General features: G+C 39.9%; 1 protein-coding gene across 2 annotated transcripts; it reads left to right on the top strand.

Annotated features, from left to right (window-relative positions):
• The first annotated feature begins 647 nt into the window (after window positions 1–647).
• On the top strand, window positions 648–27,152 carry LOC122662959 (putative lipase ROG1). Of its 2 annotated transcripts, none has more exons than XM_043858668.1 (10): window positions 648–1,077; window positions 5,661–5,728; window positions 8,383–8,453; window positions 8,695–8,964; window positions 10,199–10,359; window positions 10,461–10,516; window positions 10,754–10,806; window positions 11,039–11,168; window positions 16,581–16,678; window positions 26,761–27,152. In XM_043858668.1, the coding sequence occupies exons 1-10, from the start codon at window positions 803–805 to the stop codon at window positions 26,830–26,832; spliced, it is 1,254 nt and encodes a 417-aa protein (XP_043714603.1). In that variant the 5' UTR covers window positions 648–802; the 3' UTR covers window positions 26,833–27,152. The 2 variants fall into 2 exon arrangements, with proteins under 2 accessions (XP_043714603.1, XP_043714602.1); XM_043858667.1 differs by having other exon boundaries at window positions 16,575–16,678.

Here is a 27,152-nt window from a genome sequence, read left to right as displayed (position 1 = left end):
GCGCACACCAAATTAAGTTTGACCGGTACATATCTCCTTCAATATAAATCAGATTTAAGCAATCTTGGATTTATTGGAAAGCTATCAAGGCAAAGCTTTCTAACAAATCCAAGATTGCTTGAATTTCATTTATATTGAAGAATTATGTTTCGATCAAATCTTATTCGATACCATATCAAAAAACAATATAATATCAAATTTGGATCAAAACCACAAGTAATATTTTTAGTGTTCTCTACATAAAACTAATGCATGAATTGAGTTTAAAATGCAAAAAATAGGCAGCATAACAAGAATCAGGGTAAAAAAATAACTTCCTGATCTCGAAACCAAGGTTCGAATTAGTCTGAAAAAATTCTCAACAATATGATCGAAATCGAGACAAACTCGTCTTCTGACTGACTGGTCGAAATCTAACCAAAACCCAAGTTTTAGAACCTTGGTTAGCAGGGAAGGCGAAACAAACGGCGTTCGTAAATGGATGCAAAGCCCGGGGGGCATAATGTTGAAGTTGGTCCAAACTCCACAAGGTTATGTGAGAACCAGCAGGACGTTGGAGTCGCCATCTTCGTGTACAGTAGTAAGTCGTTGGTCAATCAACCAATGGTATTGCGTGAATGAGACCTCACCGAACCTGTACTGCAAGATTCGTCGCTTGCAATAGCCATAGCCACAGACCAGAGCCAGACCCAGAACCAGAACCTTCCATTCGAAAACTCCCCACCGATCGTCGTCGCCTCCTCAACGAAGAACACACAAGCCAGATCGTCTCGTCTGGTCACATATATCTCTCGTATTAAAAATGGCGTCTCTGGAGTTGCAGAGCACTTCCGAAACAGTATGTAGAGCAGATGTATTGCATGTCGATTCAAGCGAGAAGAATACGAAGAATGCGAAGAAGAACAAGAATAAAATCAAGTTGTACGTGTGGAGAGGCGGTTGTTTCAAATCAGAAAGTGACCACTCCACTACCCATAAACCGTATGGAGATCGGAGTCCAGAGACCAAGACTGGCACTACCGGAGAGCAGAGCAGCCCGACTCATCTTGTCGTCATGGTCAATGGCATCATAGGGAGGTTCGTTCATCTCAATCTGATTTCTTAGTAACTCTATCCTTCTTCGTATTCTATTAATAACACTTCTAACTTTCCCCCCCCCCTCCTGCCGAAATGCTGGTCCCTGTTTGTAAAACATTTGGTTCGTGGATCACCAGTTCTGTCCTGTTTCATGATTTTCATCTATATTTTAGCGAGTTCAACTTCTGTAGAGCTAAATTTGTTCGTCAAAGTTTAGAATTGATGATGCTCAGTGACTTCTGAACCTCGAATTTCCTGTTGCTTGGTGTTGAGTGAACGTGTGCTTGCTATATGCATCATAATCCTTGAGAAGTACCCATTCATCTTTTTAAGTTGATGTAGGCTACAGTTTCATAAGGCTAGAAAGAGAAAAGAAGAAATTGTAATAATGATAAGTTTTGTATCATTTTCATCATTTCCATTCTGTTCAGACTTCAGATTGATACCTTGATGTGGAATCAAGCCAGCAAAGGATTAAATGGTCGAATCGTCATGGGGTTTATGTTTGAGTTGCTTTCACTTTAAACATGTGGAAACTTGGGAAAGGTTATATTTACATTATTTGGTTCAATATCGTAATTTTGGTCTTCTTTTAGGGTGGCTGGGAGTTTTATATTGCTTTGCTATTTTTAGTAAATGTTTCTGATTTTTACGTATTTTACTATTTATAGGAATTTTCCATTCTCCATTCTTAGCAAAATAATGGTTTTTCTATTTATATAAGTTCTAAAGTCACTTGTATAGTAAATTCTATATATATTTTTTCCATTCAGTTTTTAGTTGAGGATTGTAGCAGTTTTAGTTTGCTTGGGAATAAAGTCCTTTTGTCTTAGTTTAAATTGAGTCAGAGATTGAGTCATGGAGTATGGTCTTTTTGAGAATTTACACATAGGGGTTTTAAGCCACAAATCTGGAAATGATTTGCATTAATGAAATCTTTTTGGAGCTAGGCTCATGTGTGAAACCATAGGATAACCTAGGTTATCTTCTTCTGCTCTTCTAATAACTTTTAGTATTCATAAATTTACTTTTCACCTTATGCTTCTTCTCTTTCTCCATCATTACTTGTTCTATTTTCTTTGAAGTTCTTAATTCTGTTTTTTGTCTCCACATCCTCTATAATTATTTGCTCTAAGATTTCAAGTTCATGTGTAATAGATCTCACTCTGCATGGATCATCAAAAGCTTCTTCTTCAACCCTAGATAGATCCACAACGTTAACCACATTTTCCTCGGCCTCATCCCCAAGAAAACTGGAGCCTCCTCCATGGCTGACTTCAGACCCATCTCCCTTTGTAACCTTCTGTACAAATTCATTGTTAAAATCATTGCTAATCGTATCCAGCTTGTCATTGATTCCCTTGTTAGTGCAAGCCAATCTACCTTCATCTTTGGGCGCAACATTTCTGACAACATCATCCTTTATTAGGAAATCGTTCGAGGATTTGACCGCAAATCCCATTCCCCCTCCGCCCTCTTGAAAATCGACTCCATCCGTTGGGACTTCATATCCCATGTCCTTCTCAAAATGTCTTTTCCCCCCATCTTTGTCAATTGGATTCTTTCTTGCATATCCTCTCTCCGTTTCTTGGTCCTTGTGAATGGCAGTCCGGCTGATTTTTTCTCTTCCGTTAGCATCTACCAAGGCTGCCCACTCTCTCCCTTCCTCTTATTCCTATTCCTTGAGGTCCTCTCCCGCAGCCTTCAAACCAAAACCAATCTTCACCTCATTTCTCCCATCTCCAAATGTAAGCCCACCAACTTGACCCACCTTGCCTTTGCTGATAATCTCATGATCTTCTCTAAGGCTGACTCTCTCTCCATCGAGTCCATCATGTCCTCCCTTGCCCTTTTTCAAAGCCTTTCCGGTCTTCACATTAATCTCCTCAAGTCCCACATCTTCCTTGCTGGAGTCCCAGACACCACCAAAGCCCTACTCTCCTCCCTTACCAGCTTCACCATTGGCACCTTGCCTGTCCGATACCTTGGCCTTCCCCTTATCCCCGCCAGGCTTAAACCCACCACTGCTCCCCCATTATAGATCTCCTCTGCAAGAGGCTGCGACTATGGAAAGCTCGGCTTCTCTCCTATGCGGGTTGGTTGGAGCTCATCAGATCAGTTCTTCAATCTTGTTACATGTATTGGAGTGGAGTTTTTGGCCTTCCCAAGGCTATCATCAAGGCAGCAGAGTTTATCATGTGTACCTTCCTTTGGAAATGAGTGGATTCTGCCAGATTCCTTCATCCCAAGAGTTGGTCTTCTCTATGCCTCCCTAAATCTGAAGGGGGCCTAGGTCTAAAAGGATCAAAGATGTTGTTGGTTCTCTCAAGCACATCTAGAAGCTCTTCACCAACAAAGATAGCATATGGTCTTCTTAGGTTTATGCCGGGCCTCCTTGAAGGGACTCCATTTGGACAGTTAGACCCGCGACAGATTCTTCCTGGGTTTGGCGTAGACTTTTGCAAACGAGACATATAGCCATCGACACCATCTCTTGCAGTTTAGATGATGGCCTCTCAACCTCTCTCTGGTTGGACAAATGGCACCCCTCAGGAGTTCTCTCTTCAGTTGTGAGTTCCCGTGATATCTACACATCTGGGCTGGGCAGATTCTCCATGGTCGCTTCCAGCATCTCCAATGGCGCCTGGTTTTCCCCCATTTCTCCCTTCCCCTTGCGGATCTTTGGAGTTCCCTCCCCCCCCATCCCTCCTGGTCATCGTGGCACAGGGGACACCATTCTTTGGCTCCCTTCTCCCTCCGGCAGATTCAGCTCTCACTCTGCTTGGAATTTGGTTAGACTCAGAGGGACCCACTCTCCTTGGCAAAAAGTCGTATGGTTCAAAGGGCATATCCCGCACCACAGTTTCACCTCTTAGCGCGCTCTCGCCAACTGCCTTCCAACTCAGGCCTTCCTCATTCATCGACACATGCCGGTTTCTCCCCGCTGCTGCCTCTACTGGAATGGGCAAGAGGACACTGATCACTTGTTCTTCTCGTGCCCGTTTACTTCCTCCATTTGGAAAGAGTCTTGCTTTCTTGCTGGCCAGGTAGAAGAAGCCCCCTCCCACTTCATCGAGAGTAGGTTTGGATAGGCATGACCTTTGGAGGGCATTCGGTCTATGATTCCGTGAGCAAGTTTGCCTTTTGTGCCACCGCCTCCCATATTTGGATGGAGCGCAACCTTAGAAGATGGACCTCCAACTCTCGCTCTTTCGACAAGATTTGGAATGCCATCTCCTTCAATGTTTCCTCTATAATCAGCTCTCTTCCTCTCTCAAATGTAATGGATACCCCAAGGAACATGCTCATTGTTGTATCCTGGGGTCTTCCTCTCTCCATTTTGCAGCCTAGTTAGCTCTTGGCTTTGGTTTGTTTGCCCTAGGGCCTATACATTCCTCCTTCTTTCTTTGTAATACAATTTTTATTCATCCAAAAAAAAAAAAACAAAAAAAAACTGAAGGGCCAACAATTATTGCCAATTAGTTTTCTTTGAAAGAAAACAAAAAGGTAAATGATTGAGTAAACCTCAAAAAAGTACCTACTCTCTATAGAAAACCATATAGCAGAAGCATGGAATTGCTTGAACTCTCTTCATGAGATCATCCAATGCAAATAATAAAATGCACCATGGATTTGGTGAGGATGTCTGCCAACAATTTACAGACTTTGCAAAGGCTTCTCTATATTGGAAACATTATCTCCCACCTCCTCTTCTTGGTGGTACAGCCTTAGATATTGAACACCTTAGGCTGTCGTCAGGTCCTGCATCTTGTATGTTGTTGAGAGTTGACTGTCATCTTGGTCTGCTTTTGCTATGAGCTGCTTCTCCATTGGAATTATAGGATCTGGTGCACTCTTACCTGGTCAAATTTCTTTGGTATCCTCACATCTCCTCCTTTTTATCTCATGAAACCGCTAATGCATTTGCTGCTAGTGGTCGAGTCTTATTTTGCATACTTGCAAACCTTTCATGATACGTTGGAGCTTGTAGCAGGAAGAATCCCAATTTTTTAAGGATAAATTGAGATCTTGTTCTTTAGCCTTAAGGGAGTTAGAGGGATCAGCTGCACTACTTTCAGAATTGGTTGGGAGAGTATAATACATTGCCTCCGCCCCCCCCCCCCCCCCCGCAGGGTGGGAAGGGGTTTGTTCAGTTATATGATTATTTTAAAGCTGTGCTGCTGATTTCCATTTTCAAATTTTGGAATTTTGAGCACTTCCTTTTGCAATTTGTTAGTCCAATCTATTGGTTTGTTTGTTAGCTGGGGGGGGGGGGTGGGTTGGGTTTGGTTTGGCAGCTGTTAGTTCAGTTGATGTTGTTTAGAAAATTTCTACTCCTTAGGAGCCCATGGTTCTATTCTTTTGATTCATCTTTCACTCAGTGTCAAGGAAGCAGTTTGGGAAGTCAAAGTCAATTTGGCAAAGGATTAAAGTATTATTATATTTTCTTGCACAAAATAGTTGGTTTTTAGTGATTCCCATTTGCCAAATCAGTTTTAATATGCTTTCTCTATCCCTATGTTCTGTATTGTCTTTTAATCTCTGTTTTTGTTCCTTTTTGGTTTTTGTTCTTAAATCCATAGTGCTAGAAATTGGAAATTTGCTGCAAAGAAGTTTTTGGAGAAATACCCACAAGATCTTATTGTGCACTGTGAGTTTTCTTGAACCTTTCATTTTCTCCATTACTACATTCATTATATTGAGTATTGAAATATCTGACAGTAACTGTGGTTAATTCATTGAGCATTGGTATAAGTTTTTTAAGTTCTTCTTGAGGTTTTTTTTTTTTAAATGTTAAGGAGTTTTGTGTGTGTGTGTGTTGAGGGGAAAATTCCATGCAGCGGTCTGCAATCAGAATCACAAACATAGAGTTACTGTATGTGATAGATAGATATGGATCTTGCAAGTTTAGAGATGGACAAATTAGAAATGAATGAACTAACACATAATATGATAGGGAGAAACCCCTTATCGTGACAGCCACTAACAACTAATGTTCCACAAAGTACATATCTTAACACATACAACCACATACGAGTTAAAAAAGTAGATAAATATAATAAAACAAAACTCAAAATGGCAATTGCCTTAGTCAAAACCTATTCAAGGTGACCAATGTAAGGGCCACTGGCCTTGCCCATTCTGAAAGGCCTATGTGGCTGAGGGATGGCTAGGCGGGGCCTTGACAAGAATGGTTTTAGTCTGCCCTGTCCATTTGTTCATCTCACCATCATTTTTCAAAGAATTACGACTCATGGTTTACTTAGATGATGATGAAGCAGAAAAAGAATGCTCATAGGCTCAGTTTGGATCTTGGGAATTCAAACCTCCAAGGATTGCTTTATTTTTATGTTGAATAAGGTACTGTTAATCAGCGGTATTGGTATTTAACATATTTATTAGGAATTAAAACCTTCCCCAGGTAGGTGTGATACAATGGTTTGGATTGCATCTTCTTCGGGCCTTTTCAGCTTAAAAGCAGCTTGGGACCTCATAAGAACTCGTGGCTCCCTGGCCCCCTGCCATAAGATTGTTTGGTTCAAGTGCAATGTCCCTGATCACAATTTCACTGTCTGGCGGGCCCTTTCCAACTGCCTCCCAACGTAGTCTTTTCTCATTCATCGCCAGATCACTGTCTTCCCCAGTTCCCCCTCTAGCTGCCTTTGTTGGAATGCTTCGGAAGATGTGGACCATCTCTTTTTTGCTTGTCCCCTTTCCTTCTCCATTTGGAAAAGTCTCCTTGCAAAATGTTGGCCAAGAAGCTGTAGGATCCTTCCTTTCCAAAGGGAATGGCTCGTTTTGCTTCATAACTATTGTTTCTATTTGTTCACTGTTCCTCCAGCTGGTATATTTTTATAATAAGGGGTTGTCAATGGTATATCCAAATTGATCTGTTCTGAAGTGGAACCATAGTGTTTTCAACCAAAGGAGGGGAAAAAACACATTTTTGGTCACTGGTTAAAAACTCAAAATGAGGAAGAAAGAGCCCATATTTCGTGATACCCAAATTCTTCAGATGAGAGCTTTTTGGAGTAAGGTGTATGACTAAGGTTATAAATAATTTCTTAGGTCAGGACTGGAAATATGATGCTATTAAAGCTTCATTACTTTTTCATTGTCCAAAATGCTATATTGAGTATTGAGGACAATAGGTGAAAAGGCAGCTTCTAATATTTAAATCAATGGGATATCAAAAGATGGGTTTCTTCACTGGTTTGATCAGAGATAGGCTTGAATTGATGTTGGACCAAATGGTGTATGGGAATGATCCATTTGGTGTGAATTTGATAGAAAATAGAAGATTAATGCAGTGGAAGGAAAACTTTGTGTCAACATGGTTGTCCATGAGAGGATAAACGGGCAAAAGGAGCTGAGATTGGACCAGTCTGCAAATGCTTGTTCACGTGTAGAAACTTGCCTATTCAGATGCATAAACACTTGCTTATTGTGTGAAAGAAATAAAAAGGTTCTTATATTTTAAAATAGTTGAATGGCCGTATTGCAGTGCAAGTCCTGCTTTTGTAGGGTCTGGGAGGTGTTTATGGAAGACATTCCTAACTGTTAGCATTTTTGCATAAAGTGGCCGCTCTTGGACTTCAACCTGTGTCTTCGTGCTGGCTTAACTGTCGTAATGTGAATGTTTTTGTCCCTCCCATTGCTGGGACTTAAACCATATTGATTTAACTACTAGCTGTGTTCTGAATCATATAAGTAGAGGAACCACATATATTGTAATGAACTTTTATGCCATTGCAGAAAGGGACTGCTGTTTCCTCAACTTAGTGATCAAGGAAAGAAAATATATCCTTGCATTCATGGGCTCATAGACCTTTCATTAGTATAATCTTTCCATCTGTATATTATTGAAAAGTTTCCTCCACTTCCAAATTTCAGTTAACCTTCTATGTGGCTTATGTTCTTTACATGTATGAATAGCTTGTGAGACCTCCCCCCCACCGTCCCCCCCAGTGCTTTCTTTTCCAGATTTTTTTTAAATTGATCATATTGTAAACTTGGATATGTTTCTTGTTGTAATGATTTACTTAAAAGATTCCTCCACCTGGCTTCTGTTTCCTTTACATAAATGTTGGTATGCTTTGTAGTGCATAACTTATAGAGCAGGTTGCTCAAGATACTTGCAAATTTTTGCCTTGATTTCTGTAATCTAAAGTTAGGAGTAGGTCTTGTAACTTTGAAGAGACAAATATCAGAAGCTCTTCTGATAATCTTTGCATGCACTTTGATCTGATTTGGTTGGCTTCAGTTACTGACTTGAACTGCATTTCATTACCACACGATATGCAGGCAGTGAGTGTAATCACTCAATGTTGACTCTTGATGGTGTTGATGTTATGGGAGAGAGATTAGCAGAAGAGGTGCATAGTGGTTCTCTCATTTTATGTCACAATTAATGTTATATTTGCTTCTTCACAATTGAATATTTATCCAATTTAAGTAGTCAGAAACAAAATTGGACATGAAAATTTTTTAGTTTCATTTCAGTTTCAGACTTTCAGTTAAAGTTAGCAATTGGAATCATATATATTGATTTGACAGTACTCCCTTGAATCTGATATTGCCACATTAATTAAGAAAACAGAGTACTGTGCCTTTCAGGTTATATCCATCGTAAAATGTAGGCCATACATTCAAAAGATCTCGTTTATAGGTCACTCATTAGGTGGTTTGGTTGCAAGATATGCTATTGGTAGGCTTTATGGACAGAATTCGAAGAGGCAGACTTCTGATGCAAATGATGTTGGCACAACTGATGAGGCTGGAATTCCATGCATGGAAGAAAAATCAAAGGGAAAAATTGCTGAATTGGAGCCCATGAATTTCATAACTGTTGCAACACCACACCTTGGTTCAAGAGGGAATAAACAAGTGAGTTCATTTACAAACAAGTACAGTAATCCTTATTCTATTGAATTACTTATTTAGAAATATATCATTCTTCATATTACTCTCCCTCTCCCACCTCCCCAACTTTCTTGATGGAAATGATAGAAGTATCATTAGAGAAATAGCATGAACAGGGGAAGGAAAAGAAAAAACCCTAACAGGCTCATGGAAACCCTCATTTCCAGTATCACCATCTGACATGATATGATAGCCCTCAGAGTACATGATACCCCTAGTGACTCATTATTAATATTTGTCATCTGCAAGGAAGTTGTCTTTAGACATAAGGTTTGTAGAAAATAGGCCTTTCTAATGACACAAGACAATTTCCAAGTGGCTTCTACTGAAAAATAACCACCCTAACACTGAGGCTGAATTCCCCCCCCCCCCACCCAAATTAATGGGAAAAAAAACCCAGAGTCATAAAGAGGGTGCCAATATATAGCCCAACTGGTAAAGATCTGAGCCATATCTGAGCAAAACATCCTGCTTCGATTCCATTAAAACACAAACAGTGCTTCCTAAGCTCTAAAGGAGGGCTCCTATAATGGCTTAAGACCGTAGGTGTAGTTTAACTTTCTGCAAACTTCTGAAAATTTATTGAGAGCTTGGTTTGAAGTAAAAGAGCAAGGATTAACAGTGCTGGTCATTACAGTTATTCACTGTTATAATGATTATAAATATTAGCTTTTACGATGGGTTATATTTTCTACTATTTGTTTATAAGTTTTATTCCCTATATCAGGTGATGCTTGTTGTAAAGAATTTCATGGTCAAAAGTCATTAGTTGTTGTATATATCTTAAATATCATATTAGGGGTAGTATAAGATTCTCTAGATGTAGTACGATACTATGATATATATTCTGATATAATGAAAACAGGATACAAGAAGGCACTTGTGGCATTAAATGTTACCTAATGATATTTATACTTGTAAGGCTGCGATATCAAACTTGTAGTGATACATAATAATATTTTTAAGCGGGGATTTTTCAGAATAACCAGCATCTGTTTGAGGGAATCAACAATAGAAAAAAAAGTGCGCATATAAAGTAGAAGAAACCCACATTTAGAACTTACAACATTATAACAGTTGAATAACTGTAATGTACATCTTAACTTTTACTCCAATATTTCATTATTTTATGCCTGGGGCCTGATAATTTCTACTCTTCTTTTTGGTTATACTAAAGATTGCTTTATGGATTTTTCAGGTCCCAATTTTTTGTGGCCTTCATATTCTGGAAAAGATGGCATCTCGTGCATCATGGATGATTGGAAGAACTGGGAAACATCTATTCTTGACTGACAATGATGATGCGAAGCTTCCTCTTCTTCTTCAAATGGTTGATGACTGTGGAGATCTTCATTTCATGTTGGGCATCATACACCTCTCCTTCTTCTGATGGTTTTCTGATGAGTGTGAATTTCTTTTCGAATGTGTGGTATTACTGTCAAGTCTTCTGTACTCTGTAGGTCTGCATTGCAATCATTCAAGCGTCGTGTTGCATATGCAAATGCTTGCTATGACCGTATCCTCTTTTTTTCCTTAAAAAAATCTGCCTTTTCTGCTCTTCATGCTACTTTGGTGAAATGGAAAGGAAAACTCGAGTCTTATGTGCATAAGATCTCATTTCCTACTGATTCCACATAATGCATCATCCTCCATGACATATTAATGGATATGGTCATGTAAGGCATACTGACCCTTGTTTTCTATTTTATATTATTTCCACTTGTCTATGATAATAATTTAACTCAGTCCAAAGACATTGTTGGGTGGAGTACATCATCAATACGTTGCAGAGATGAGCTCCCAAAGGTAAAGCTTTCGGATTATGTCAAGGTTGTCAAAGTGTCGCCTAGGAATCCTGGCCACTTTTTTTGATGAGCACCTTGGTTGCCTAGGCTGACGCCTAGGTGCCTTGTTGGTGTCGCCTTAATTTTTTACCCCCCTTGACCGCCTTGATTTGCCTAACACTTTAACAACTATGGATTTTATGGTAATGGTGAAATGTTTGTTCTAGTTTTAGATTCTATTGTTCTCTTTTCAGAGGAAGTCTCTATCGAGGAATGAAAAGTACCCACACATTATAAATGTGGAAACACCTAAGATTACCAGTCCTCAGCAAGAAGTCCTTTCAGAGGCAAAAGTCAATGGAGGCAACACTATGGACATGGAAGGTAGTTGAAATTCTACTTCTACAGTACCAAAATATAATGTTTTTACCTTTTGTGTAACTGTGAACAAATGGTAGCCATAATCTGTCTGTATGACTTCACCAAATTGAGTTGGTCCATGCCCCAAGACCTAATCTTTTAGCATCTTACATCTTGGGCATTTCTATTGATTGAACTGCAAGCAAAAATGGAATGAATTTCATAATGTAAAATAGAGTTCAGATTTGTATATGTTGTGGGAAGAAGTGCTGCAATCCAAAGAGCTAGATCTTTCTACTGCAAGATAGTGAGTAGACCGAAGTTTATTAGTAAAATATCTGAATGGAGCCATAATGGTCAAGGAATGAGGTCTTAAACTTAAAATAATATGAGCATCAATGAGTTCAATTTTGAAGATTTGAAAGTTAGGAAGGCCATGAAATGGACCTTGGTGATCCATATGAGTACTGGATGATCCTAGAGAAAAAGAGAGAAAAAGAGGGAAGAGATGGCAGAGATGCTGAATGTGCCTTTACTTTTACTTGTATTAGAACTATAGGAGAGATTTTGAAGCCACTCCCTTTTTCTTAGATTTTTTCGCATCTGCTTTACTTTTTATTTTGAGGGGGGGGGGGGGTTGATGCTTCACTGTTGTGAGTAGGGTGGTATTCAACCCGAACATGACCTGTTTATTAAACAGGTTTACATGAACATGACATGGTAAGGAAACCCAGAAAGATAAAGAACACAACAGTAGACATTTAATGAATGGATCATGTTCATGAAACGTGAACTCGGTGAGATCTCGCTAATATCTCGCTTTTTTGGGAAGGCGAGACAAGATGAGTGGCGAAATGGCTGGTTTACATTATCTCGACTGAGATCTCGGTTCACTTAAGTTCCTGGCCCATATAAAATGTGCAGGTCTCGACCGAGGCCAGTCGAGATCTCGCTGGTCTCGACAGAGAACCCCCAGAAAACCCAATTTGCTTGATTTTGATCCCATTTTCCCCTGAAAATTCGTTGGATTGCGCGGAGAAGCTTCCTCCAACATCAAATTTGCTACATCTATAGCAAATCCAAAGGTGAGAGTCAGTTTACTCATGTCACACAGGATTAGGATCATGGTGCCCCCACTACGTACAAGAGATGCCTGTGTTGCAAATCGTCGGAGCATTGGATCAGGTTTTATGGACGACATATTCACAGTCCCAACCCAGCCATATATGCCAATGGTTATTAATAGCCTGGTGGCAGTAGCAGTGGATCGATCTCATCGCAACCGCCTCTTCCATACCCTAGCATAGGGTACCTTCCATTAGTTGATGACAACACTTATATGAATTGTGTGGAAGACTATGTGTGATTCTTTAGCAGCACTATGACATGGGAATCCTATGTGGTACATTCAAAGGAATACTTGATTTGGCAATATGGCTTGGAATGATAGATGTATATGTTAAGATTGATGTATTTTACAATTTTACATTTCTAATGCTTATTTAAGTTGTTTTATATTAATTGTATGCTTTGAGTGCTTTCTATTACTAAATTATGTGTAGAATAAGGCCTAGTAGTACATCGTAGCCTACCAAACTAGGGTCCAAAGTCAAAATCCTATTTGGACTTTGATTTTGGACAATCTGATAGTGCCATTGTGTTTAAATGGCCCAAAATAGGCTGTATACCAAGTTTTAACCAAACTTGGTCAAAAACCCACCGAAACCATCTACCGAGGTAAAAAAAAAAAATGCACCAACTCGCCGATCTCGCCGAGATCTCGGTCCAACTTGGTTTCTGGCTGGGTGAAACCAGTACTGAAACTGAGTTCTTGAACCATGACCATGTTCAGGTTAGCATGACACAACTTCAAATGGCAGTTGGCACTAAGTAGTATGCACATGAGCTGATATGTAAATGATAAAACTGAGGAGAAACTATCCTTGTAAATGGGTAAACTTCTGGTTTATCAGGTTCCACGTGAAATAATCTGTGTGCTTAATGCCCATTTTGTGTTGACCAGGTCACCAGGACCTGGAAGTTCCCAACCCGAGCATATGGATTTAATGGATGCATTCGTATTGCACATAACGGCCTGTTTTAATTGATTTCCTACCTCTAAAAGTTGAAATGATGATTGCCCCTATCTTGATTATTGAAAATTGAATTCTGCAAAGATGGTGTTTAGGTGTTAGAGGAGTCTTTAGTTTAAGTCGATGGACTAAGTAGTATTTGGTTGTTATAAATGTAACCCTCACACCCACGGTTTGAGTAGGCTGTTCACAACTCAAATCGTGGGCAGTATTCTTTTCGACCTCTCTCTCTCTCTCCTCTTCCTCTTCTATGGCTGTTGGTTGTTAATGCCTTGCAAAGGTTCTAAATCTCAGTTTCAAGGCCGGGTTTGACCCTGGCCGAAACCAATATTTTCCAGGTTTCAACTGAAGCCTAGTATTTTCTGGGCAAAACTCGACGTGTCATGGGCTGGTCAAAACTGGTCGAAACTACTAAAACTGGGCTGGTCGAAACTACCAAACATGCGAAATATGGTCAAAACTGGTCGAAACTTGGTATGAGTCAGTATCGAATCGAGGTTTCGTCTTGTTTTTGTTGAAACCAAGAAATGCAGTTTCGACCGAGATTAAGAACTATGATGCCTTGATATTGTCATGTGGTATCAGAGGATTAAGATCCAGTGGTAGCTCTAATCTTTCCATCTTGAGAGTCCTCTTTGGGACTCTCCTTTGTGGTCCACACAACCAATGCTGTATATGAGTATAAGTCCGGTGTTACGTGATGGGTGATGAGTCACACTAGTATCGGGGTACCAAGATGAGTGAGATTAAACAGGTGGGGGATGGTTGTAGTGAGTGTGGTAGGCCTTGGGGGGAGGTTAAGAGGAATGGTTAGGTCACGAGGGGCTGGGGGTGGTGGGTATGGAGAGGGATAGCTGTGATAGGATGATGGGGATGGGTTGGGTTGGCAGTAAAAGTAATTTGAAGTGTGGTGATTATTTCAGTTGCAAATACAACACCAGAGGTGGCCCTGGTTATTGAAGCGTCTTCCTCTACCACGACTGGAGCAGCCACAACCTCGACTACCACGAGAAAAACCACGATCAGTGGTGGGAAGGCAGTTTGAATCGGAAGAAGAGCCAGTGGCGGGTGTTCGATTGACAGTGTTGGCTGATGGGGCAGCAGCATTGGTGGTTGCATCAACAATTATAAGTTTCTTCAGCACCGAACTGTGAACAAACTCATGACTCAGAAGCAGAGAATAAAGTTCATCATACTGAATCGGTTCATGACGTCCCATAAGCATTGGAATCATCTCCCGAAACTCGGAGCGGAGAGCTCGAAATATGTGGACATTAAAGTTGGCAGCAAAGAGAGGAGATCCGGCAGCTGCAAGTTCATCTTAGACGCTCTTTGCCCGCTGAAGAAAATCAGAAACAGATTCGTCCGACTTGTGGATTAAGTCATGAAGAGCCAGAGGCAACGATTGAAGGCGCCTGGTGGACGCTGAGGCATAGGCTTTGAGAAGCGTCTCCCATATAGCGCGGCTAGATGTTTTGCCTATAATCATAAGGAAAACCTCATCAGAAGGAGAGGAGATTAGCAGGCTTCGAATGAGTGCATCCTGTTGACGTCAAGTAGACGCAGCCACAGGGTCGGTGGGACAAGGTATAGAACCGTCAAGGTCGCTGAATAGTTTTTGGCCTTCAAGAAATGGTTCCAGTTGTGTTTTCTGAACAAGAAGTTCTTGGATGTAGGCTTGATAGAGAGATAATGGTGGGTGTGGGGTATGGATGTAAGGGAAGATGGGAGGGGGGTGATGGTAGCGGTGGTGGTCAACGTAGCAGAATGTTCAGCCATGGATGGGTGGGAAAGCTGGGTAACAACTAATGAAAAAGGAGAAAGGAAGATAGAAGCTGTGGCTGTTGAAGAAGAGGCGTACAATGATGCACCGATGGAGATGGAGGTCCTTTACATCTAAGCTCGTTGGAGCTTTTTTGCTCTGATACCATATAGAACGAACTAATCCATTATGATTTCAACTACTATTTGTGTTACATGAGATGATAAATATATATACAAAGGTCTAGCCTATTGTAGAATCACAGTCAACCACAACTTCTTGTATAAGATGGATACAATTATGGAAAGACTTGGTGAGCAAGTAGAGTTCTTATGGAAGTCCACTATAGAATCCAAGATGGAAACCACAAGAAACCAAATATACACTACAGTTGTATATTTGGTTCGGTTGATATCTTCTTCTTCGTGCAACATATAGTTTGCAACTACTTGGAGCATCAAATTATAAGGAATTTGTAGATAAACATCAGTATCAGAGGTTAGTCGAGAAACTTATCTATCTTACTGTTACTTGACCTGATATCTCCTTTTGTTGTGTGATAAGTCAGTTTATGGAGACACCTAAGCAGGTCCATTGGGATGCAGCTTGCCGTATATTGAGGTATCTTAAGGGTGCTCTAGGGAACGGCCATATCTATCACAGTTATGGTCATACTAGTATTGTTGGTTACTTTGATGTGGATTGAGCTGGTGCTAATGGTGATCGGAGGTCTACTACAGGCTATTTTACCTACTTTCGTGGTAATCTTGTTACATGGAGGAGTAAGAAAAAACCATAGTGGCCCATTCAAGTGTTGAAGCTAAGTATAGAGCCATGGTTTATACTGCGACTGAGTTGATGTGGCTTTGGTTCTTTGTTCAGGAGCTTGGTTATTTTATCAGTAAACTGATGGAGATGTTTTGTGATAAATAGGTAGCTATTTACATTGCTAATAATCTGGTTTTCCACGAGAGGACGAAGCATATTGAAGTGGATTGTTATTTTGTTCGGGATGCAGTGATGAAGAAGTTTATTTCCACTCCGTTTGTTAGCTCTCATAGTCAACTTGGAGATTTGTTCACTAAAGCTTTGTTTCAGAATTTTTTCAACAAGGGTGTTCCAAGCTGGGTATGGGTGATGTCTATACTCCAGCTTGAGAGGGGAAGTGCTAAGGAGTTAGTCATGATTTTGGTATAGTGTTAGTTAAGAGTTAATCTTACTTTATATGTTAAGTGTTTTAATTGTTAGAGGAGTCTTTAGTTTAAGTGGGTGGACTAAGTGGACTAAGTTGTATTTGGTTGTTATAATATAACCCTCACACCCATGGTATGAGTAGGCTGTTCACAACTCAAACTGTGGGCAGTATTCTTCTCTCTGTCTCTTCCTCTTCTATTAGCCTTGATATTGTCACAGATGGAATCATTCTCAACTCTTTAGTCTGCCTCTGAAGAGTTGGAGTTCATTTGTATCTCATTTTCTTCTGTATGATTTATCCGGTCTGGTAATCTGGTTTTCATTTGAAAAGCATGATGATTAATTCTTCTACTTATTACTCCTTTTTGTTTGTTGCAATAATGGCAGAGAAAATGATCAGAGGTCTGACAAAAGTGGGTTGGGAACGGGTTGATGTCAGCTTCAGCAGAAGTAAACAAAGGATTTTTGCTCACAACACAATCCAGGCAAGATTATGTTTTCTCCTAATTACCATCTTATAGACGAAATTAATTTTCTTCTATGCATATCAGGACCCTGTAACTCAGTGCATATGATAATTGTCCCTATGCGGCTTACTTTCACAATCTGATTGAATACTCAAGGTTCATTTCCAGCGGAGTCCTTCTAGTACTGTTTCTCATGGATAATTATTTTGTACTGAATTCACAATTAGTTATTTTCTTCACTAAATGAGAAAAAATTTCCTGTCAAAATGATAAATGAAGGAAATTAGTATGAAAAATTGGGGTAAAAGGTGTTGAGAATGACATTTTTGTCGTTCATTTATTTTAGTTATAATTCCGCAGCAGAGGTAATCAATTTGATATATAATAGAACAAGTTGGGTTGAGGAGGGAGACCACCCCTCTCGATCCCTTTTCTATTTCTGATTTCCTTTCTTCAACTTCTCTTCTCATAAAATCTAATCTCTTAGGTGTATAGAACACATCTAAAGGAAAGAAGAAACAGTAAGTTGATTGTCAAGTTTGAAAATTTATATAGTATTATAGGTAAGCAATTGTATGAGTAGTCTCCACAACCCATATTCACTTCTCTCTCTCTCTCTCTCTCTCTTGTGGGTTCACTGGGCCTAACTCCTATGCATTCCAGGCACAGGAATTTGTTTATATAAAGGATAATTGTTTCCGAGACAGCCTGCATAAGTACCCTGATAAGATCATATAATTGGATCCTGAACATTGTTGGAATAACACATAAGGGTAGTCTGGGAATATAGGATTTACTATTATGTGTGGGGGTATTCATTTAATTTTCAGACTTCTTTATTACAATAATATATAAGGGACAGAGGCATCCCATTCCGTATGGGGGTATTCATGTAATTTTCAGTCTCTTTATTACAATAATATGTAAGGGAGAGAGGCAATCATTCTGACCTAACTTCCCTCACTTTCTCAAATAGTTTCCCATCTAGGGTTATAAATGCTTTGCCCCTATAGTACGAAATCGATAATACCCCCCCCCATTGTTCCCTGATACCCTCTGCACACCATCCGAATCCCTTGACTGTGGGTGAAGGAAAACTGCCTCCAATCGTTTAATTCATCTCAGCTCCTCTTCTTCTTTCTTTATACTGCTTTTACTGCTACAACTCACCATCTTAAACTCTATTTCTATTCTATACAACAGAACTGAAGTTGTTACCAGAGCATTCTACCTTTCTCAGTCAGTTTTGAGAGTCGGTAAGCTCCCACACTTCCCGGTAAGGAGTTCCGTCAAGTTGGTCAGATTTTGGTTGCCCAAAGTATGTAAAAGATAGCATGGAAGGATAGAATGAAGTTCTATGAGACCATTTGAACCTTCACAGACAAAACCAAGACTGTTCTCATAATCTCGTGTGTACAGAGAAGTCTGCCTTGGTAGAAATTGCAGAAGTAAGCTCTCCATTACAGAAGCTTTTTTTGGCATTAAACGAATATAGTTTGGGTCTCCTAGTGGTCCTAGATTTATATCGTAAGTCTCGCTGGAAGAGACAAACTTGTGCGAGTGCTATGACCTCATTACCTCAGCACTTAGGAGGGTGTTCTATCGCCCCTCACCAGTTGTTGAGCACATTCATGGATTGTGGAGGTGTTTTGGGTGGCAATCCAGGAGCATTAAGGTTGCCTTGGAGGTGTCTTTGAGTGCCTCAATTTTCAGTTTGAAACTTTGAATGGCTATGTATTCTGGCCGCAGGAGCTCAGCTAGTGAAAATCCACTCTATGGCTCACGGGGAACGAGTTTGATTTCTGAACCTGTTTGGACCAGGCAATCAGCCAGCCAAGCCTAGGGCTTGGTCTTTCCTGGAAGAAAAGAAATTTGGTTGTGGGTAGTGTGTACTCCCTACAGGTTTGTATATCCAACCTAACACAATTTCTGGAAATTATACATTTCATCTCCTCCTTTAAAGGTGTCGGATTTACGTCCGGAAGAGCTAGCAATAACAGTCCAATTATTGTCAGTGGACCAAAAGAATCCTCAAATTTAAATGGTTAATTTGGAAAAGTAACAACTTTATGGACTGGTCTCACTCGGTCAAGCTATCCCTGAGGAGCCGGGGAAAACTGGTTACGGGACAATCAAAGCCCCAAATCCCAATGATCATCTAAAGTGGGAGACTGAAAACTCGATGGTCATCACATGGCTGATCTTCTCTATGAAGCCTGAAACTGGTTGGCGCCTGATAAGGAAGGCAACATCAAACAAAATTTGGGACAGTGTGTCCATGCTTTTTGGCCATGTTAGCGACTCCAAATCTTATAATCTTCTTCAACAAATCATGGCTACTAAACAAGGGGCCATGATGATTTTTGAGTACTACAAGTTTACAATACCATTGTTAGCTTATGGGAGGAGTATGATCATTACTAGGATATTCACCTCTCCAATCCTAGTGATGAAGCCAAGATCTATTGAATCCCTAGAGAAATGATGTGTTCTTGGTGGATTGAACCCAGAGTACAAACCTATATGTGTTCAATTATGGGTAAAACCCTTCTCCCATCCTTGGATGAAGTTTATGGATATTTTCCGAGTGAGGAGTCACGTAGGCTGGCTATGGATCTTTTGATCTTTGAGAAATCAACTATGGTTTCAATGTGTCATTGTGGTGGTCGTATGGGAGGCTGTGGACGCAGCACTGGATGTGGTGATGGTTGTGGTGATGAAAAAGATTGTCTCTAGTGTGATCACTGTGGTAAGCATACCAATCAGCTATGGTTTCAATGTTTCATTGTGGTGGTCGTATGGGAGGCTGTGGACACAGCACTGGACGTCGTGATGGTCGTGGGTGATGAAAAAGATTCTCTAGTGTGATCACTGTGGTAAGCATACCAAGGAAACCTGCTGGGAGTTTCATGGTCGACCCCCCAAACATATGACTAATGGATCGTGAGGTAGCCGGGTTGGATATTTTGACATTTCATGTGTGTTCATCAAACCCAATTTAATTTGATTAAATTAATAAATGCAATTTTATTATGTGCTTGTTATGATTGTTATATTTTGTGCAACTGGCCATCATGTACCATTTTTTGTTCTCAATTATGGACAAACTTGGGCACTTTGTTCTAGGGTTGTCATATTGTGTAATTCTCAATGTGGAGTGGTTGGAAATATAAATACGGGCACTTTCTTGTGTTGAACATTGATCCATAGAATTTCTTGAATGATTCACCGTCAGTTGTGTTTGGCAACAGGAATTTTTGGTAATTACTTTTTCTCATACCCGAGAGGCACTTACCGTTACATTTATGTTTTGTGTATCTGTGGTGTGCCAATGATTGATGTCTATCGACAGGACTGACTACACACCATCCGCTCGGCGTACATGATATAAATGGTGATAGGAGTGATGCTTAATAAGGTTTTTATTGCCTGTCTAGGGAGAACATCTAAGTTAGAGAGTTGTTGGACTGTGACTGGTCGAAATCCAGGGTCTAGTAATTGTTTTGTAAAGAGTTTGCAAAAAGTATTGTATTTTACTATTATATTTGTTAGAGAACCAGAATCCTATAATAAAGAGGAAAAGAGAAGAAAATAAGAGAAGAGAAGAGAAAGAAGGGGAGCTGTGATCCCAATGGAAGAGGCAGCCTGCGGTAAAAATTTCTCACTTCTATCGTGGCTGCCTCCCCCTTAATATATTAGTGATAAACAAATAAACAAAAGTCCTGACGAAGCAATAGGGGCAGCACTAGAGAGTAGAGAGGTAGTACAGTCCATCTTGTTAATGCGCTCCACCAATCGTCTTCCTCGTGTAAAGATCTTGAAAAACACAGTATGAAGGAAAAAAGGATACTAAATAGTTGAGAGACTTAGTTAACTGACTAACAGACAGGCTAATAGGAAATTTGGGAACATGCAACATAGAGGAGAGATTGAGAGAGGAGTTAATGGAAACTGTACCATGACCAGTGACTGGTGTAGGGGTATCATCAGCAGGAATAACAGGTGAGGTATGGGAATTAGGGGAAAGGGAACTAAAAAAAGAAGACTTACCGATCATATGAGTAGAGGTACCTGAATGAATGATCCAGGGTGTAGAAGTAGTAGTGAGGAAAGCCAGTGTACCTGCATTGGCCAAAGTAGCAGCGGAAGAAGATGCCCCAGTGGATGTAGAGGTGGATGTCTCAAGACTCTGTAAACGGCACATCAACTGCTGAATCTCATCATGAAGGTTGGAGGTAGAACCATCACTAGTAGGTGGACCAGACTTAAGAGTCATTTGGAGGTACTGTATCAGAACCATCATTAGAGAAGGCATGATTGGCCAACTAGTTAGCCCGTTCGGGTTTGCCATGCTTGGCCCAACAAGTGTCAATGGTATGATTGGGCTTGCCACAGTAGGAGCACTGTGTAGGAGGACGATCACCTTTGTGCCCAGCATTACTAAGCCCTCCTGAATCACAGCCTCCACCATAAGAACGACCTTGACCACGACCATTGCCAGCATTAAAGGCAAAATTATCCTTAGATAAGGATTCAGATTTTGCAAGAGGACCCATGCACTGCAGCCTGAAGAAAATGTCATTGAGAGTAGGGACGATCTCCCTAGCTAACAAGTGGCCCTTTACGGCCTTCAGAGTAGTATTCAGACCAGCAAGGAAGAGAGGTACATAAAACTCATTCTGTTGGCTGAAATACATTCAGCTTCTCAATCATACCATTAAAGATACTATAGTATTCCTATAGAGACTTGTCCGATTGCCGAAAAGAGAACATCTTCTCATACAGGTCATATATACGAGTCATATTCTTCTCCTGAGAATACATCTCCTTGAGATCATCCCACGCACCCTTGGTTGTGGTATGAAACATGATGTTGGCAGCCACATCTGGCTCCATACTATTCCACAACCAGATCTCACAATATCGATTGGTCAAGGTTTTGACAGAAACACCAAAATTCGATGAACTTGTAGTAGAAGCTCCTCCATCTTCAGCAAGTGTAGTAGACAACAACAATAGAAGAGTTGATCCAGGTAGCATTAAAAAAGTCATTAATCAACCAAGAACCAAAGAAGTCGATTTCATAAAACAGTCAGGGTTTTCACGAAATCGATTCCAGGGTTTTGAGAGTACAATCTTCAATCATCAGGCATTGGAACTGTAGTAGATAGATAAACAACACTTCATAAATAAGATAAGAAGTGCTCACTTCACGGTAGAGGCAGTAATAGGCGGTTGCACACCATTGGAGATGAAACCGAAAAGAAGACCAGCAACGTGGGAAGGAAAAAGCCCAGGTCTGATTACAAAAGCTCTAATACCATGTTAGAGAACCATAATCCTGTAATCAGACTTGAGGAAAAGAGAAGAGAAGGGAAGAAGGGGAGCTGCGATCCCAATGGAGGAGGCAGCCTGCGGTAAGATTTCTCACTTCTATCGTGGCTGCCTCCCCCTTAATATATTAGTGATAAAAAAAATAAACCAAAGTACAAAAATACCCCTGTACTTAAAGATTAATACAAAAAGAGACTAAAGCAAAGTCTAAAAAGAGTAATATGAGCAGACAATTCTTCCCCTAATACTCGAAACTTCAACAATATTAAATAATTATATTTAAAAAGTGTTTTCAAATGTTTTTGTGCCTAGTCACTGGTCACGACAGTCTCAGTTTTATGTACAATGGATTTATTATATGGCGGTGATTTTATTCCATGTTTTGCTATATCCATTGTGGGTGTTATCGTTGTGGAGGAGAAAGTGTAATGAAAATATCTACCACTAGGAGATTTTTAGGTTACGCCTTTTGCAGTGTTGTCCTTTTGTGAAATTAAGGAGAACTTAAAGGCTACCCTATATGATCCTGCACTTGGCGTGATCAAGTCCGTTAGATTGTAGTCTCCTAAGTTAGCTTCAACTATTTAAGAGAAGCTTGGCTAAAACCTTAATTGCGTTAAGCATAATTTGCAAAGCTGAAGAGATAAAAAATAGTCTTCTTCCTCTTTAAACAAGGATTTTGGCCATTGGAGGTGGTGCAGTCAACGGAGATCTTGACCTTTTGTTGCATTCCTTTGGAGGAGCAAACAACCACTTGTGTGTTCTACTTCTAGGTAATCTACAAACCCTATTCGTATCATTATCATATGTCTTCATTGAGATCTTTGCTACCTTAAATTTTTGTAATGGATATTGTATCGTTGCGCTTCTGCCATCACCCTTTAGCCGATTTAGAGTACCTGACTCATTCTGTGGTTTCCAACAATGATTGTTCTGGGAACCTATCCACTTCTATATCTCAACTTGAGTATGATACTCTCACGTAGAGGGGATCAAGCTTTTCTAACAGGTTATAGCCAAAAATGTGCACTACCAATTTGACCACTGCCTTAGCTACATATGCTTTTTGCTTAGTCAGGTACTTCAGTTTTTGAGTTACATGCCTCCACACTTGATTCATCCACTTCTTGGATTATAGACTCAGGTGCCACCATTCATATGACTGGTATGTCTACCCTAATGCAATGCTAATCCTGAACCAGTGAAATCCAATGTGAGATCAGCTTGCGATAGGATCGCAGTGAAAAAAAAGGACAAACCAGATTTAAAAAAAAAAAAAAAAAACTAACAAAAGAACAATAGTAGGTCTGATTTGGCGAATAATCAAGTCAGGGTTTGAGGACAACTGCCTAGCATAGTTGGTAGTGTAGTTGGAAATATTGCAAAGATCAATTCAAGAGAAGAGAGAAGAGAGGAGAAGAGAAGTGGAGAAGATGAGAGAGACAAAGAAGCGTGCAATAGAATGTGGGAGAGAATATATTTCTCTCCCCTATGTTGATTTACTCACATGGGTTATTAGGAATTACATTCACCTCCCTAGGGAGGTGAAAGGTAAAAAGTAAAAGTACAATACAAAACAACAAGATAATAATCAGTGCCCCAGGTACCCTTATAACATAAACTCTGATACTCCCCCTCAACCTGGAGAATAAATGTCATACATTCCTAGTTTGCACAAAATGGTACTGAACTGGTGAGAGATTAGCCCTTTGGTAAAGATATCAGCCCATTGATTGCCTATCTTCACAAAAGGAGTGCAAATGTAGTCAGCGTCATTCTTCTCCTTGATGAAATGTCGGTCTACCTCAATGTGCTTTGTTCTTGCTTGAGATTGTGAGCAATACTTATAGCAGCCTTGTTATCACAATAGAGCTGCATAGGTCCCTCAGTATCAAATCCCAACTCTTGAACCAATAGTCTCAACCATAGGAGTTCACAAACTCCGTGAGTCATTGCCCTAATTCTGCCTCTGCATTCGATCTAGCCACAACAGGCTATTTTTCGCTCCTCCATGTGACTAGATTACCATCCACAAATATGCAACAGGTCGATGTAGACCGTCCATCAGAAACAGAGCCAGCCCAATGGCCCCAATCAACATTAGTGTACCTTCAATCCTCAAATGCTTTTGCTTGACATACAACAATCCTTTTACTGGTGTGGACTTCACGTACCCAAGGATGCAATACACAACATCCAAATGCCCACTCTTGGGAATATGCATTAATTGACTCACCACCCCATCTGCATAGGTGATATCTGGGCAAGTTAGAGAGAGGTAAATCAGCTTTCCTAATAGTCTCTAATAATTCCCTACATCAACAAGGGATGGACCACTGTCCTGGTTTACAATCCAACATTCTTGTTTATTTCAGAAAATCCAGCACAAACTTCCTTTGACAAATATTTATTCCCTTCTTAGACTTTGACACTTCAATTCCCAATAAGTACTTCAAAGGTCTAAGGTCTTTGATCTCAAATTGTTGAGCCAAGTAAGACTACAGTTTGTTTATCTCAACCTTTTCGTTTCCAGTCACCGCAATGTCATGCACATAGACAATTAGTGTTGTGATAGTGCCATTACCTTGCCAGGTAAATAAAGTATGATCAACTTGATTTTGGGTATATCCATTCTTCAAAATAGTTTGTCTAAACCTCTCAAACCAAGGATTCGGTGACTGTTTGAGACCATTTAGAACACTGAAGAAGACACAATTTCCCTTCAGCTAAGGGAAACTTGAAGCCTGGTAAAGTTTACATATACACTTTCTTTTCAAAGTCACCACGAAGGAATGCATTATTCACATCCAGCTGATACAATGGCCATAAAGGACTCTTATTGAATTATGTTTAGCCATAGGAGCAAATGTCTCCTGATAGTCAATTCCATACACCTGACTATGTCCTTTGGCCACCAATCTGACCTTACCTCTCGACAGTACCATCCAATCGGTGCTTGATTGTGTATTTGTGTAAACCCATCTACATCCATCTGGAACCCTCCCCCTAGGAAGATTAACCAACTTCCAAGTATATTTCTTATCAAGTACCATCATTTCCTCAAACATAGCATATATTGATGCGGATTTGGCTGGCTCAGTCATAGAGACGGAGATCAACTTCAGGATATTGCACCTTTGTTGGAGGGATTCTAGTAACCTGGAGAGGTAAGAAACAATTTATAGTGGCCAGATTGAATGCAAAAGCAGAATTTAGAGCTATTGCTCATGGTGTTTATGAACTTCTGTGGTTGAAAATGTTGATCTAAGAGTTGGGCTTTGAGGTGGAGAAACCTATGAGATAAAGCAGCTATCAGTATAGCACATAATCTAGTTCAACATGACCATGCCAAACATATTGAAGTTGATATACTTTGTCAAGGAAAACTTCAATATCAGTTTCCCTGTGTACCATTTGTGAGAACTGGAGAACAAGTGGCAGATATCTTGACCAAAAGACTTGTCTCCACACGTTTTAATGTTTTGTTAGGTAAGCTGGGAATGTGTAATATCTATGCCCAGCTTGAGGGGGAGTGTTGGAATAACATGTAAAGTTTCTCTGGGAATACAGGGATTAGTATTATGTATGAGGGCATCCATGTAATTTTTATTCTCTTCATGAAATACTATATAAGGGAGAGAGGCAGTTGTGGACTGACCTAACTTCTTCCACTTTCTCAAATCGTTTTCTTCATCTCAGCTCTTCTCTTCTTCCTTTATGCTACTCACTATCTTAAACTCTGTTCTATTCTATACAACATCACTGAACTAACATTAGCCAACCAAATTAACTAAAAGACCGAGCATAAACATTGGAGCCAAAATCACATAAGAAAATATACCCTTGTGGCATCTAAACTTGGCAGAATTTAAAAAATCTCTTGAAAATACCAGAGCAACAAACTGCTTTAGCCACACCACTTACACTATCAGTGTAAAAATATAAGAACGGCATAAATGAAAGAAACCAAAGTCTTGTGAGAATGCCATGAGATAGTTGACTTTGGTCCTTCTCTGTTTTTGTTTTTTTTTTTCCCTTGGGTATTTAACATTGTTTAGAATTTTCCACCAAAGGCTCTGTTTGTATCCAAAGGAAAATTTGAAGGTAAAATCAATTGAAAAAGTTGATATTTTGCATAAATTTCCTTTTATACAGTTTTTATGTTGAAACAAATGGACCCTAACGGACTCTTATTACAAGGATACATTCACATTTATATTAGAGAAGTGTTTTTACAAAAATATCCCGGTGATCCCTTTTCAGTCCTCATGAGTGTTGAGTGGTTACGCCGCAACCTGAGGGATGTTTGCATTTGAAGGAGGGGTAGTCAAAAGTTTATAAGTTTTACTAAATCATCACTCTTTTAAAAAGGTAACCATACGTTAACAGAGTTAAGAGCCTCCAGAGAATCCAGGGAATCATTGGAGGTGGAGATAAGTTCTCTTTTCTTTTAAATTTTCAGTTTCTTTGAGAAATTGTGGGATGGGGAAGGGAGGGTGGGAGCTGGTGTAATTAATAGTCATTTTACCTCCTACCTGTTGTACATAGGGCTGGGGGTTCGTACTACAGCTTATTCTAGGGAAAACTCTTAAAATAATCTGTTAGAAAAGATTGCATCCATGGAGCTCTTGTAGAAAAGTAGAGTTCTTCCTCTCTTGTCTTAATACCTCTGGATCTCTCTCTCTCTCTCTCTCTGTCTCTGAGCCTTAGAATAGATGCAGGTGGTGTTGATGACACCTAAACTATTTCCTTCCATATGTGTTCAGGTAAAGACATACTGCATTAACTCTGATGGTGCAGATGTGATTCTCCATATGATCGACAATTTTCTCCTATAACATGTGCCAACTGGATTCTTATTTAGAGAGAAGGAAAGAGAGACACTGGCCATTTTTTACTTGTAAGGCATAACAAGATTTTTCTGTAAAAATGTTGGCCTAAATTAAATTCAGAAAGAATGTTTCTAACATGGAAATGCCCTGCCGAACTTGAATGTTTTATCTTACCTCATTGTGGATTTTAGCTGATAGATATGGCTTTAAGATATGCAAGTTAATAAAAAGAATGAAGAATGAGTCTACCATTACAGATGTGAGTATAGAATTTGTTAAATACCAATCGTTGATCACTATTAATTGATTGAAGTGATTGGTTAGCA

Source organism: Telopea speciosissima, chromosome 5 (genome assembly GCF_018873765.1).
Source record: "Telopea speciosissima isolate NSW1024214 ecotype Mountain lineage chromosome 5, Tspe_v1, whole genome shotgun sequence".
Lineage (NCBI taxonomy): Eukaryota > Viridiplantae > Streptophyta > Magnoliopsida > Proteales > Proteaceae > Telopea > Telopea speciosissima.
Note: the sequence above shows the minus strand (reverse complement) of the source record. Positions and strands in the feature narration are given on the sequence as shown.